The following is a 15433-nucleotide window of genomic DNA, read 5'->3' as shown; positions in this document are numbered from 1 at the left end:
GCCGGCTCCATTCTATTAATCAATGGAATCATGTCCCGTACTGTGTGCAATATCGTGACAAATTTCTGGCACTCAAAACGGTGTTCGATCGTTTCCTCAGATTGCAATTTCCACATGCGGCTAACGGTTTTAAATGAATGGAGTAAAGCTTGGAGCTGATCGCTATTGTCCGGTTTATCACTCTGTATCAAGTCGATCCGGCGCTTTCTGGTATTATTTTCATAAATTTTCCCACATGATTTTCCAGGTGTGCTGTGGAAGTCGCAGCTCCCATTTATTAGGAATTGGTATTCCTTCGACAGCTGTGGCCATATAACGAATTTGCTCTTGTTTTACGAGATCTGTTGGCATGTAGGTTTCATTGAGATAATAATTTCGGACAAAGTTCAATGAGTGTGGCATTCTGATAATATTAACTGGAGCTAACTCTGATGTCATGCGATATTTGTGAAACATTACAACACTTGGCGAGTGGTCAATTTTTTCTTACATACTTAATTCTGTTGAGGAGTACTGCCGTTTAGTCCCAGTCCACCCTCATTTGAGCTGAGGGTGGAGGTCTGAAGAGGAACCTTAATGATTTCATCCCTCCAGATAAACCAGTATATCGCTTGTTCTATAGACTCATTTTTTCATTGTTTTTCAACTGAAACATATGAGCAAAGTATCACGCTTTTGTGTTTGTGTGTTGCACAGCTTGACTTTACCTGTCATAACATAGCTTAAGACGTTGACGCCGTTAGCTAATTATCTTGGCAGCCGTTATTTTGTCGGCCACTTCCAATATTGACCGAATCGATTGCAGTTTTAGAAGCTTTTAATGAGAAAATTAGATCTCGTAATGGTGTTAGGTTTAGTTCTGTTTACCACAGCTATTACGTACTGCTCTTGTCTTTAAAGATTTTGGTGTATTGCGGACAGGTTTTCTGTATTGTCCATTAGAATAGTTGAAATTTTAGTGGGTTATGAGAAGGGCGTTGCTTTTCAAAGTTGCTGCCTGTAACTGTTGTAATTTATTTTGCCGTTTAAGGAGGTTATTTTTCTGTATGTTCTGTTCGCTCTGAGCACTATGGGACTCAACTCCTGAGGTCATTAGTCCCCTAGAACTTAGAACTAGTTAAACCTAACTAACCTAAGGACATCACAAATATCCATGCCCGAGGCAGGATTCGAACCTGCGACCGTAGCGGTCTTGCGGTTCCAGACTGCAGCGCCTTTAACCGCACGGCCACTTCGGCTGGCTGTATGTTCTGTTAAATCAATAATGTTCATTTTATATGTTTTAAAAGTTTGGTAATTCTGAACTTAAAGAAGAGGCAATTTTAACAGAATTTTTTTTTTTTAATTTTACATTCAAATTTCATTCCTCTGTAACTAAAACTTTAGGTGTTCTTAATTTCCTTTGTGGAGGTTCTGTCAAAAGGTAGTAGTTGTTATTATTTATTTATGGTAAATAAATTGAGCCGGCCTGTGTGGCGGAGCGGTTCTAGGCGCTTCAGTCTGAAACCGCGCAGCCGCTACGGTAGCAGGTTTGAATCCTGCCTCGGGCACAGATGTGTGTGATGTACTTAGGTTAGTCAGGTTTAAATAGTTTTAAGTTCTGGAGGACTGATGACCTCAGATGTTAGGTCCCATAGTGCTCAGAGCCATTTTTTAAAGAAATTGACGTTGAAAATATATTTGTATTTAAATTGTGTTCAGAACCTTGCCACTCCTCATCTAACTACTCACCATCATCATCAAAGTTCTGTTTATAAAATAGTTGATACGCTGGCGTTAAAGAGGAGAATTTGCGGGGAGTGGAAGATGAGATTAAAGCCTTCATTAAGTTCAAAAATGTCTCTGAGCACTATGGGACTTAACATCTGAGGTCATCAGTTCCCTAGAACTTACAACTACTTAAACCTAACTAACCTAAGGACATCACACATATTCATGCCCGAGGCAGGATCCGAACCTGCGACCGTAGCAGTCACGCGGTTCCGGACTGAAGTGCTAGAATCGCCTAGGCGCTCCAGTCAGAAACCGTGCTGCTGCTACGGTCGCAGGTTCGAATCCTGCCACGGGCATGGATGTGGGTCATGTCCTTAGGTTTAAGTAGTTCTAAGTCTAGGGGACTGATGACCTCAGATGTTGAGTCCTATAGTGCTCAGAGCCATTTTGCTAGAACCGCACGGCTACCGCGGCCGGCCTTAATTAAGTATTTATTTACTAAATAAATGGAGTCCGTAATAACCAGACATTAAAGAGGAGAGCTGCAGTAAATAAAATATCAGTTACCTTCATGACATTTTGATTTATCTTATCGTAGTGTTACGTACGTCTTGATATTAGAAGGTTCAGTGACTAGTAGATAAGAGTGAACACTTCATTATTTTTTCATCCACCTACTTTAAGGTTGGTCGGTTTTTTGGAGATACGATCTTGTGATCTGTAAGCTTCTGTGTATGAGTGCAGTCGTTATCAGTTCTGATAATTCCTCGTGACCATTGTTCGAGCTCGATTGACAGCTTCCCGCACAGAAAGCAACGTCGAAAGCCAGGCTCCATTTTGTGCATTTCGGCGTTATAAGAGTACGCGCCGACAGGAGCGCGCTGGATTCACCGGTCGTCGCCATGGTACGCGGTGTGGTTGTCTTCCTCTGCCTGCAGGCGTGCGCGCTTGCGGCTCCCACAGCCGGGGCGCCGTGGTCAGCCAGCGACGGCGGTCGCATCATCAACGGCACCGACGCCAGCATCGCCGACTTCCCGTGGACGGTGTCGCTGCAGCTGGCGGGCGTCCACTGGTGCGGCGCCTCCGTCATCGGCGACAGCTGGGCGCTCACGGCAGCGCACTGCGTCTTCCGGCACGAGGTGGCCGCCATGAGCGTGCGGGCGGGCACGTCCACGCGGGGCAGCGGCGGGGTCGTCCTCAACGTCTCGCAGGCCATCATCCACGACGAGTTCAGCTACATTACTGCCGAATACGACATCGCTGTTGTGCAGGTGGGCCACTACATCTGCTGTTGCATAATACACTACTGGCCATTAAAATTGCTACACCAAGAAGAAATGCGGATGATAAACGGGTATTCATGGGACAAATAGACTTTACTAGAACTGACATGTGATTACATTTTCACGCAGTTTGGGTGCATAGATCCTGAGAAATCAGTACCCAGAACAACCACCTCTGGCCGTAATAACGGCCTTGATACGCCTGGGCATTGAGTGAAACAGAGCTCGGATGGCGTGTACAGGTACAGTTGCCCGTGCAGCTTCAACACGATACCACAGTTCATCAAGAGTAGTGACTGGCGTATTGTGACGAGCCAGTTGCTAGGCCACCATTGACCAGACGTTTTCAATTGGTGAAAGATCTGGAGAATGTGCTGGCCAGGGCAGCAGTCGAACGTTTTCTGTATCCAGAAAGGCCCGTACAGGACATGCAACATGCGGTCGTGCACTATCCTGCTGAAATTTAGGGTTACGCAGGGATCGAATGAAGGGTAGAGCCACGGGTCGTAACACATCTGAAATGTAACATCCACTGTTCAAAGTGCCGTCAATGCGAACAAGACGTGACCAAGACACTAACCAATGGCACCCCATACCATCACGCCAGGTGATACGCCAGTATGGCGATGACGAATACACGCTTCCAATATGCGTACACCGCGACGTCGCCAAACATGGATGCAATCATCATGATGCTGTAAACCAGGGCTTAACAACTGCCCGGTTTTGAGCGCGAGTACTCGCGTCTGCTCAGGCACGTGCTCGCGAGCAGGTGCAAGGTCGCGGAGTAGGGAGGGAGTCCGCAGCTCGTGGTCGTGCGGTAGCGTTCTCGCTCCCCACGCCCGGGTTACCGGGTTCGATTCCCGGCGGGGTCAGGGATTTTCTCTGCCTCGTGATGACTGGGTGTTGTGTGATGTCCTTAGGTTAGTTAGGTTTAAGTAGTTCTAAGTTCTAGGGGACTGATGACCATAGATGTTAAGTCCCATAGTGCTCAGAGCCATTTGAACCATATTTTTTTTTTTTTTTTTTTTTGCTCAGATCCATTTGAACCAGTAGGGACGGAGGTGAGGGAGGGGAAATGCGTGCGCACGTTTGAATGTGATCTCGCGTTCTTAGCAGATTTAACTAGCCATCTGAATGCTTTGAACATTTTACTACAACGTAAAAATTACTCATTTCATAGATCGAATACCAGTTTTTAAAATGAAATTGACACTTTGGGTGAGTCAGCTGGAAACAGGAAACCTAGCTCATTTTCCTAAATTATCATCTATGCAAGATGTTCACAAAGACTGTGAACGTTATTCACATAGTTTAGTTGATCAGCGCTTTCAAGATCTGACAGCACTAGACAGTGATTTTGATCTGTTCTCTCCATATTCAGCGAATATCTAAGAGATTCGTCGTGAGCTGCAGCAAGAAATTATTGACTTGCAGTGTGACAGAGAATACAGAGACAAATATCAGAACAAGAAAAACATTCGCTGCGCCTAAAATGCACAAGAACAATTACTTCGAACATAGACGCAATTGTAAAGGGCAAAAAGCACAAGAGAAGCGAGAATCCCACACTTCAGTGACACCTTTTATTGTGTAACAGTTCACAAATTAATGCGAATGTAGAGGCATACGCTAAGCTACTAAAATTATGGGGCATGTGTACATTCTCCTTTCATTTCATTTGTCGCAGTAATAATTCATGAGTGATATCCTTGCAGGTTGCCGCGGATTTACATTGACTGGCGTCAGCTGTTGGGTGCCCCACGTGACTCTCCCCACTCTCCGCTCTGGTCCGGTAGTGGGGGTAGCGTGCTCGCGCTGCTCCGTGCTCGCGTCTTGCTGCTCACAGCTTGCTCCGCGAGCACGTATGTTGTGAAGCCCTGCTGTAAACAGAACCTAGATTCATCCGAAAAAATGAAGTTTTGCCATTCGTGCACCCAGGTTCGTCATTGAGTACACCTGTCTGTGATACTGCATCAAGGGTAACCGCAGCCATGGTCTCTGTGCTGGTAGTCCATGCTGCTGCAAACGTCGTCGAACTGTTCATGCAGATGGTTGTTGTCTTGAAAACGTCCCCATCTGTTGACTCAGGGATCGAGACGTGGCTGCACGATCCGTTACAGCCATGCGGATAAGATGCCTGTCATCTCGACTGCTAGTGATACGAGGCCATTGGGATCCAGCACGGCGTTCCCTATTACCCTCCTGAACCCGCCTGTTCCATATTCTGCTAACAGTCATTGGATCTCGACTAACACGGCCAGCATTGTCGTGACACGAGAAACCGCAATCGCGATAGGCTACAATCCGACCTTTATCGGAAACGTGATGTTACACATTTCTCCTCCTTACACGAGGCATCACAATAACGTTTCACCAGGCAACGCCGTTCAACTGCTGTTTGTGTATAAGAAATCGGTTGGAAACTTTCCTCATTTCAGCAGATTGTAGGTGTCGCCACCGGCGCCAACCTTGTGTGAATGCTCTGAAAATCTAATCATTTGCACATCACAGCATCTTCTTCGTTTTTGTTAAATTTCGCGTCTGTAGCACGTCATCTTCGTGGTGTAGCAATTTTAATGGCCAATAGTGTACATCCATTACACAACGCTGTTCGTTACGCTGATGTCCGCAGCTCTTGGTTTAGGGGCTAGCATTGCTGCCTCAGGATCACGGGGTCCCGGGTTCGATTCCCGGCTGGGTTGGGGATTTTCTCTGCCCAGGCACTGTGTGTTTGTGTTGTCCTCATCATTTCATGAACAACATCATTGGTGAGTGTGACTAGATTGGATTGTGAAAAGAAAATGGACTGTGTAAAAATTGGGACTGTGTACGCGCACGACAAGCCAAACATCATCATAATCATAATCATCATCATCATCATTATCATTACGCTGAGGTGCCAAAACTCATGGGATAGCAATATACACATATGCAAATGGCTGTAGCATCGCATATATACCAAGCGAGGTGGCGCAGTGGTTAGCACACTGGACTCGTATTCGGGAGGACGACTGTTCAATTCTACGTCCGGCCATCCTGATTTAGGTTTTGTGTGATTTCCCTAAATCGCTCCAGGGAAATGCCAGGATGGTTCCTTTGAAAGGGCACGGCCGAATTCCTTCCCCGTCCTTCCCTAATACGATGAGACCGATAACCTCGCTGTTTGGTCTCTTCCCCCCAAACAACCCAACCCCATCGCATATACACTGTATAAAAGGACAGTGCATTCTACATCTACATCTACATTCTACATCTACATTTATACTCCGCAAGCCACCCAACGGTGTGCGGCGGAGGGCACTTTACGTGCCACTGCTATTACCTCCTTTTTCTGTTCCAGCCGCGTATGGTTTGCGGGAAGAACGACTGCCGGAAAGCCTCCGTGCGCGCTCTAATCTCTCTAATTTTACATTCGTGATCTCCTCGGGAGGTATAAGTAGGGGGAAGCAATATATTCGATACCTCATCCAGAAACGCACCCTCTCGAAACCTGGCGAGCAAGCTACACCGCGATGCGGAGCGCCTCTCTTGCAGAGTCTGCCACTTGAGTTTGTTAAACATCTCCGTAACGCTATCACGGTTACCAAATAACCCTGTGACGAAACGCGCCGCTCTTCTTTGGATCTTCTCTATCTCCTCCGTCAACCCGACCTGGTACGGATCCCACACTGATGAGCAATATTCAAGTATAGGTCGAACGAGTGTTTTGTAAGCCACCTCCTTTGTTGATGGACTACATTTTCTAAGGACTCTCCCAATGAATCTCAACCTGGTACCCGCCTTACCAACAATTAATTTTATATGATCATTCCACTTCAAATCGTTCCGCACGCATACTCCCAGATATTTTACTGAAATAACTGCATTGGCGAAGCTGTCGTTTGTACTCAGATGATTGGTGCGAAAAGGTTCCCGACGGCATTATGACCGTACGACGGGTACTAACAGACTTTGAAAGCACAATGGTAGTTGAAGCTAGACTGCATTGGACATTCCACTTTGAAAATCAGGGTATTCAATATTCCGAGATCCACAGTGTCAAGAGTGTGACGAGAATACAATATTTCAGGCATTGCCTCCCACGGCGAACAACGAAATGACCGTTAGCCTTCACTTAAGGACCGAGAGCAGCGGCGTTTGCGTCTAGTTGTCAGTCCTAACAGACAAGCAACGCCGCGTCGAGTAACCGCAGACATCAATTGGGACATACGACGAACGTATCCGTTAGGACGGTATGCTGGAGTCTGGTGTCAATGGCTGTGGCAGCAGACCACTGATGCTAGTGTCTTTGCTTGCAGCGCCTCTCCTGGGCTCGTGACCGTATTGGTTGGACTCTAGACGACGGGAAAATTGTGGCCTGGTGATAGGAGTCCATTTTCTCTGCCTCGTGATGACTGGGTGTTGTGTGATGTCCTTAGGTTAGTTAGGTTTAAGTAGTTCTAAGTTCTAGGGGACTGATGACCATAGATGTTAAGTCCCATAGTGTTCAGAGCCATTTGAAACATTTGAGAGTCCCGATTTCAATTGATCGTAGGCTGGCGCAGATCCCACGAAGTCATGGACCCAGGTTGTCAACAAGGCGCTTTGCAAGCTGGTGGCGGCTCCATAATGGTGTAGACTGGGTGTTCCGGTCCATCTGAACCGATCATTGACTGGAAATGGTTATATTCGGCTGCGTGAAGACGATATGCTGTCATTCATGAACTTCATGTTCCCAAACACGTCATCGGTCCACAATTGTTCTCGACTTGTTTGGAGAACATTCTGGAAAATTTGGTCTAATGATCTGTCCACCCAGATCGCCCGACATGAATCCCATAGAACGTTTATGAGACATAATCGAGAGGTCAGTTCGTGCACAGCTTTCAGTAACGGGTCCAGTACGTCTCGTACGAAGATCAAGTATGCAGGATGAGTTAGCTTTAGTGGAAGGAGGTATGCTAGACGTGGACGCTTTACCCATCTAAACTGAAACGGTCATAGAACGGAATCGGTTCGTTTGCGGACATTGGTTCCTGTTCAAGATATTCTGTATACGCTCCCCTTTACAAGTTCTAGAAGTGGGTAACGGGAATTTCAGAACAGCCTGTGTAGAAAACATATGGAAACGCAACTGGCAAAATGTTGTGGAGAAAGCATTTGAAGCAAGAAATGCGAATCTTGAGGAAAGTCAAGACAGAAAAAGATGGCGACTGAGGACAGAGAACCAGTGCCATAGATAGATATCCGCTGGTACTGAGAGGGATGGGATGGTGGGAAGGGGGAGGGAAGTCAAAAATATTACTGGGGCCCTTGGGCGCCATGTTGTTAACTATCGCTTTTTGTTACCCTTATAGTGTTTAATTCCCTTTTTGGAATGTCCTTACAGCAGCTATGTGTCTACTCTTAACCTATACAGATTTTGCATGTACACAGAGAATGGAACTCTCTTAATACTGCTATTCTGATAATGCCACCCGAAATATTGATGGACCAAGGACTTTGAGGAAACCTAGACTTAAAATAATAGCGTGTAAGGGACATTGCTGACAGATTAATAAGACATCCTGAATAGATAGAAAGAGTAGATAGTGTCGGAAGTTCCATGCGGCTTTTCGCGGATGATGCTGTAGTATACAGAGAAGTTGCAGCATTAGAAAATTGTAGCGAAATGCAGGAAGATCTGCAGCGGATAGGCACTTGGTGCAGGGAGTGGCAACTGACCCTTAACATAGACAAATGTAATGTATTGCGAATACATAGAAAGAAGGATCCTTTATTGTATGATTATATGATAGCGGAACAAACACTGGTAGCAGTTACTTCTGTAAAATATCTGGGAGTATGCGTGCGGAACGATTTGAAGTGGAATGATCATATAAAATTAATTGTTGGTAAGGCGGGTACCAGGTTGAGATTCATTGGGAGAGTCCTTAGAAAATGTAGTCCATCAACAAAGGAGGTGGCTTACAAAACACTCGTTCGACCTATACTTGAGTATTGCTCATCAGTGTGGGATCCGTACCAGATCGGGTTGACGGAGGAGATAGAGAAGATCCAAAGAAGAGCGGCGCGTTTCGTCACAGGGTTATTTGGTAACCGTGATAGCGTTACGGAGATGTTTAACAAACTCAAGTGGCAGACTCTGCAAGAGAGGCGCTCTGCATCGCGGTGTAGCTTGCTCGCCAGGTTTCGAGAGGGTGCGTTTCTGGATGAGGTATCGAATATATTGCTTCCCCCTACTTATACCTCCCGAGGAGATCACGAATGTAAAATTAGAGAGATTAGAGCGCGCACAGAGGCTTTCAGACAGTCGTTCTTCCCGCGAACCATACGCGACTGGAACAGGAAAGGGAGATAATGACAGTGGCACGTAAAGTGCCCTCCGCCACACACCGTTGGGTGGCTTGCGGAGTATAAATGTAGATGTAGATGTAGATGTAGTAATTTATTGGAGATTCAGAAGACGATCTCGCCATAAATCAGCAGCTACCGTCCAATAGTCTGGTTGGCAGAGGGGATAGAGAAGATCCAAAGGAGAGCGGCGCTTTTCGTCACAGGGTTATTTGGTAAGCGTGATAGCGTTACGGAGATGTTTAGGAAACTCAAGTGGCAGACTCTGCAAGAGAGGCGTTGTGCATCGCGGTGTAGCTTGCTGTCCAGGTTTCGAGAGCGTGCGTTTCTGGATGTGGTATCGAATATATTGCTTCCCCCTACTTATACTCCCGAGGAGATCACGAATGTAAAATTAGAGAGATTCGAACTCGCACGGAGACTTTCCGGCAGTCGTTCTTCCCGCGAAACATACGCGACTGGAACAGGAAAGTGAGGCAATGACAGTGGCACGTGAAGTGCCCTCCGCCACATACCGTTGGGTGGCTTGCGGAGTACAAAAGTAGATGTAGATGTTGTACAACCAAAGACAGAAGAATCCAGCTTAAAGTAAGTATTGAAGGTACTGCCTAAAAAACGGGGAGAAGGGAGCGAAGCCACGCAACTACGGATATGGTATCAAGAGAGAATTTGAAAAGGGCCAAGATTTGACGTTCTAATTACTGCCGAAGTACCCTGTACTGAATGTACTGTGTAAGGCATTGTCTAGTATTACCTACATGCCAGCTCCCTATGCAGAAGACTTATTGGGAGAACAACTGTGGGGATTCAGGAATTATTGGTCAACAACAGATCATATTTGTCCCGAGGCAAATACATGAACAGAAATGAGATAGTAAAACTGAGCTTCATAACGTCTACGTGGACTTCAGTCAGGCCATTGGGAGTCTTAACAAGGAGAAAATGCTACATGATTGGTATACCATCTACGAGGGGTGGTCAATAAGTAATGCAACACGTCTTTTTCTCGGCCAATTTCGATTGAAAAAATGCGGAATTTGTTGTAGGACATCGTGGAATATTTCTGCTTCAGTCTCTATAGTTTATGGGTCGAGGTTCTATGTGTAGCCTTCAAAATGGCGTCTATAGCAGAGGTGTGTTCGAAGCAGCGAGCTCTCACTGAGTATCTTTTGGCGGGAAACCAGAGCATCGCAGATATTCATAGGCGTTTGTATAATATCTGTGGAGACCTGGCAGTGAACAAAATCACGGGGAATCACTGGGCGAGGCGTCTGTCATCATCGCAACAAGGTCGCGATGACCCGTCCGGTCTCCCGCATGCCAGCCGGCCGCAAGCAACTGTGACACCTGCAACGTTGGGACGTGCGGACACTCTCATTGGAGATGATCGACGGATCACAACCAAACGCCTAGTTGGTAGTTCTGGCACATTCGTCCACCAGTTTGGATACTCAAAAGTGTGCTTGTTCCTGCTGAGTTCCTCGCTGCCCAACAGAAGACCGTGAAGAGCAACGAAGGACCGTCTGTGAGGAACTGCTTGCGCGTTACTAGGTTGACCGTCACAATTTTTGTCAAAGATCGTCAAAGGCGATGAAATACAGATTCACTACTTCGAACCGGGAACAAAACGGCAATCCATGGAGTAGCACCACGCCACTCTCCTCCGAAGAAAAAGTTGAAAGGCAGTCGGTAAAGCCATGATGATGGTCTTCTGGGAATCTGAAGAAGTGATTCTGTTTAATGTCATCCCTCGTGGTGCGACGATCAACTCAGAAATTCGATTTCAGCATGTTCATCGCCACAAAAATGCAGACGTACTTCTTCTTTTGCATGATAACGTAAGGCCTTACACAAGTGTGCGCACCCGAGGTGAACTTACAAAACTTCATTGGACAGTTCTTTCTCATCAGCACTACAGCCCGAATCTCGCACCTTTCGACTTCCATCTGTTTGGCCCAATGAAGGATGCACTTTGCGGGGAGCAGTACGTAGATGAAGGGCAAGTTATTGATGCAGCAAGGCGTTGCCTATACGTCCATCAGTGGAGTGGTACCATGTGCGCCTACAGGCCCTCCCAGTTATGTGGCATAAGGCCGTCGCATTGAACGGCGATTATGTTCAATAATAGGGTTTTGTAGCCAAAAGAGTGAGAAATAATATGGAGTATTGTAATCCTGAATAGAACTAACCCGTTTTCAGAAAAAAGTGTTGTATTGTTTATTGAAAGCCCCTCGTAAATATGTCTCACTCATTCACCCAGTCATGTCTGGTTTCAAGGCTGCAGAGCGAGTTTCAGAATTCACTGGACTCTTGGATGTTAAACAGGGTGAATAATTCTTCGTGAAACGTGTAGACAACTAGAGTTTCTGCTCTTTATCCATTTTATTGACAACTCTTTCGTTCTTTTTCTTCGCTCTTTAGCCTAACCTCAAAAATCAACTAGTAGCATTAATGTCTTCTGAAAGTGGACTCGTTAAACAGTCATTTTTGCCACCAAACAACTTTCCGCAGTCCTTACGCTGTCCGACATGTGAGACTTCCAGCCCCGGTAGCTGTTAACCAACGGGCAAACATTGGCGAAACTTGATGCATATGATACGAACTGCAGGTGAAGCCTAACCCCACCCCGAAAACTGAATTATACGTCTGCAACCGCACTATCGACACATCATTCCACCCAAACAATTCCCTATAAGTCACACCACCTACCGATGATGTAATTCGTTTTCTAACCATCATTATACTAAACATCTACCTCTTTGTGCGTCCCCATGTGCTTCAAAAAACTACACTAGCTGACCCTAAATGCTACCTCTACATATTCCCAATACCACTTCCACTGCCCCTTCTCCCATCTAAAGAACGTTCTTTTATCTTACTATCACCTTGTCTTGCACGGCATCTCCAACCCGTACATCAAGTACATATTTTGTCTAGCCCAATCGCCGAGCGAAGTCGCTAGGCCGAGGGGGATTCGCCGAACGGTCTTAGGCGCTGCATTCATGGACTGTGCGGCTGGTTCCGGCGGAGGTTCGAGTCCTCCCTCGGCATGGGTGTGTGTGTTTGTTCTTAGGATAACTTAGGTTAAGTAGTGTGTAAGTTTAGGGACTGATGGCAGTTAAGTTCCATAAGATTTGACACACATGTGAACATTTTTGAAGTCGATAGACGAGACCAAGAGATAAATACACTAAGCAGATTCAGAAGGATGTAGGCTGCAGTAGGTACTGGGATATGAAGAAATTTGCACAGGATAGAGTAGCATGGAGAGCTGCATCAAACCAGTCTCAGGACTGAAGACCACAACAACAACAGGCAATAATACACTGAACTCGTATTTGGATTCCCGGGTTCGATTCCCGGCGGGGTCAGGGATTTTCTCTGCCTCGTGATGACTGGGTGTTGTGTGATGCCCTTAGGTTAGTTAGGTTTAAGTAGTTCTAAGTTCTAGGGGACTGATGACCATCGATGTTAAGTCCCATAGTGCTCAGAGCCATTTGATCCATTTGAACCATTTCGTATTTGGAAGGATGACATTTCAAATCTCCATATCCGGCCATCCAAATATAGATTTCTTGTCGTTCCCTGAACTATTTTAGGCGAATGCGGTGATCTTTCCTTTGAAAAATATACGGACGATTTCGTGCTGTATAGTTCCTCTATCCGAGTTTGTGTTCCATCTCCAATGAACTCATTGTCGACGGGGCATTAAACCACAGTCTCTCTTCCTCCCTTCCACCTCAACCTTCGTAATGACACATGACAAATCCTGTCTCCAACCCACAAGCCGCCATCAACTCTCTACCTACATCCCAACTTGACTTTCGTTCTCACAAACACAGTCCATTTCCACATTTTTTCCAGAGCTGACCATCTCAAGCGTGTCGAATACCACCAGTATAATCAAAGTGCAACATTAATAGCTAATTGACCCTTGCAGAAGATTTACATCTATACTTGGGGAACCATTGTGAAGTGCATGGCAGAGGGTACGTTCCACTATGCCAGTTATTAGGGCTTTTCTCCGTTCCAGTCACATGATGTCCTCCTCGCCGTGTCCGGCGACAGCGACTCCATGTTGTGGCGGGCTCGAATGTGGCTTGCAAAACCGAGCTTTGCTTGCAAGGTCCGGTCACACGAAGTGCAATACAGTTGCCCAGTTGAGTTATACGTATAGATGTAATTAGGCTTGGGCTTGGATATGCGGAGCTTTCGTTTATCGTCCAGGTTCTTTAGGAGGATACGCTCGAATTCTTCCACACTCTTGTGTACAGTTGAGCGCCACTCTGATCGGTGCAATGCAAGCTCCTCCCAACGTTTGCTCGGAATGCCACAGGCCGTGAGGTGGCGTTTGATGGTCTCTTTATAACGCAGGTGTTGGCCACCTTGCTGCCGCTTTCCACACGAGAACTCTGAGTAGGACACCGCTTGGGGAAGTCTACTGTCGTCCATGCGTATGATATGGCCGCTGCATCTCAGTTGGTGTTTCATTAACAGAGCTTCAAAGCCAGGCAGTTTCACACGACGCAAAATCTCCGCGTTTGGAACACGGCCTTCCCATTTCATGCGGAGAATTAATCTCAGACAGAGAAGATGAAAGGTGTCTAGCCTCCTAATGTCAGCTTTATAACAACACCAGGTTTCAGAGGCACAGAGTAAAGTTGGTAATATTATTGCTTTGTAGACCGCAGTTTTAGTTTGTAGTCTGAGATCATGTGATTTCCATACTCGGTCATTCAGTTTGCCGAAAACTGAGGATGCATTGGCTATACGAGTTGCAATTTCTGTTGTCAGGTTGTTGTCGGTTCTAATTTGGCTACCTAGATATTTAAAGTGTGACACGTTTTCCAAATGTTTGTTGTCCAACTTAATGCTGCAGTCGTCTGTACTGGAACCCTTAAGTGGTTCTTGAAGGACTTGCGTCTTGGTAATGCTTATGACTAAACAAAATCTTCTGCAGGAGTCATTTAGCGGGTTCATGTATGTTTGGAGAGATTCAGGAGCATTAGCCATCATACATACGTCCTCTGCGTAAAGAATTTATAAGATAGATATTTTATTTACGCGACTTTTTGTTCTGAGGCGAGAGATGTTGTAGACACTTTTGTCTGTTCTCGAGTCAAGACCCATTTGACCACTGCAGGCTTTCGTCGCATCTCTCGTAACAGCTGCGAAATAAAGTGAGAAGAGTTCAAATGGTTCAAATGGCTCTGAGCACTATGGGACTCAACATCTTAGGTCATAAGTCCCCTAGAACTTAGAACTACTTAAACCTAACTAACCTAAGGACATCACACACACCCATGCCCGAGGCAGGATTCGAACCTGCGACCGTAGCAGCCTCGCGGTTCCGGACTGCAGCGCCAGAACCGCACGGCCACCGCGGCCGGCAAGTGAGAAGAGTGCGGGAGCCAGTACACAGCTTTGTTTTACACCGCATGACACGGAAACTGGTGTGAAAGCCGCAGTCACATACGGAATGCGGGAAGAATTATTGTTTAAATGCCTCTATGAATGCTGTAGTTCACCTAATCTTGTCTTCACTATCAATGTATGTACGGGGTTGTATATTTCTAAAATCATCATTGAAAATCGGTTCTTGAAATTTTGTTCGTACACTTTCTCGGGTTAGTTACCGCCTATCTATATCGATTAAACGCGACTGAACAACGCATATTGCCTAGTGATACGGCGTAATCACTCGCTCGATACATGACTGACACGTGAAACTACAGAGAAAATGCGAAGGTGACACGTGAAAGAACAGAGAGATAAGTTTTCTCGTCTCTCATAGGCTTTCCTGGCCTCTAATTGGCTGAAAGGAGAACACCTGGACATCAGCTTTCTGGTGTCACTTCAGCTCAGTGGCTGTGGCATGGACATAGTGTGTCAACGCGTTTTTAATTCATGTGTAGTCATTGCACTGCGATAATGACGAAGTGTGGTGGCTCACATTGCACCACGGCAACTATTCCGGCATCACTAAAAATTGCGAACTCATTCAGCAGATTTAGAAAATCTTCGATTGTCGTTACAGCCACAATTGGTGTAATCAGCGGACCTACGGCTGTGCGAGATCTTCTGCGAGAGAGACACAGCTA

General features: G+C 46.1%; 1 protein-coding gene across 1 annotated transcript in view; it reads left to right on the top strand.

Moving 5' to 3' along the window:
- Positions 1-2528: 2528 nt before the first annotated feature.
- The window catches only part of LOC126101454 (trypsin delta-like), a 38766-nt gene continuing 25861 nt past the window's right edge, over positions 2529-15433 (top strand). The window contains exon 1 of the mRNA XM_049912107.1: positions 2529-2984. Coding sequence (XP_049768064.1) covers positions 2616-2984 — 369 coding nt within the window. The 5' untranslated portion in view covers positions 2529-2615. The remainder of the gene's footprint in view (positions 2985-15433) is intronic.

This window comes from Schistocerca cancellata, chromosome 9, assembly GCF_023864275.1.
Source record: "Schistocerca cancellata isolate TAMUIC-IGC-003103 chromosome 9, iqSchCanc2.1, whole genome shotgun sequence".
Classification (NCBI taxonomy): domain Eukaryota; kingdom Metazoa; phylum Arthropoda; class Insecta; order Orthoptera; family Acrididae; genus Schistocerca; species Schistocerca cancellata.
The sequence above is the reverse complement of the archived record's forward strand: the minus strand, read 5'-3'. Positions and strand labels throughout refer to the sequence as shown.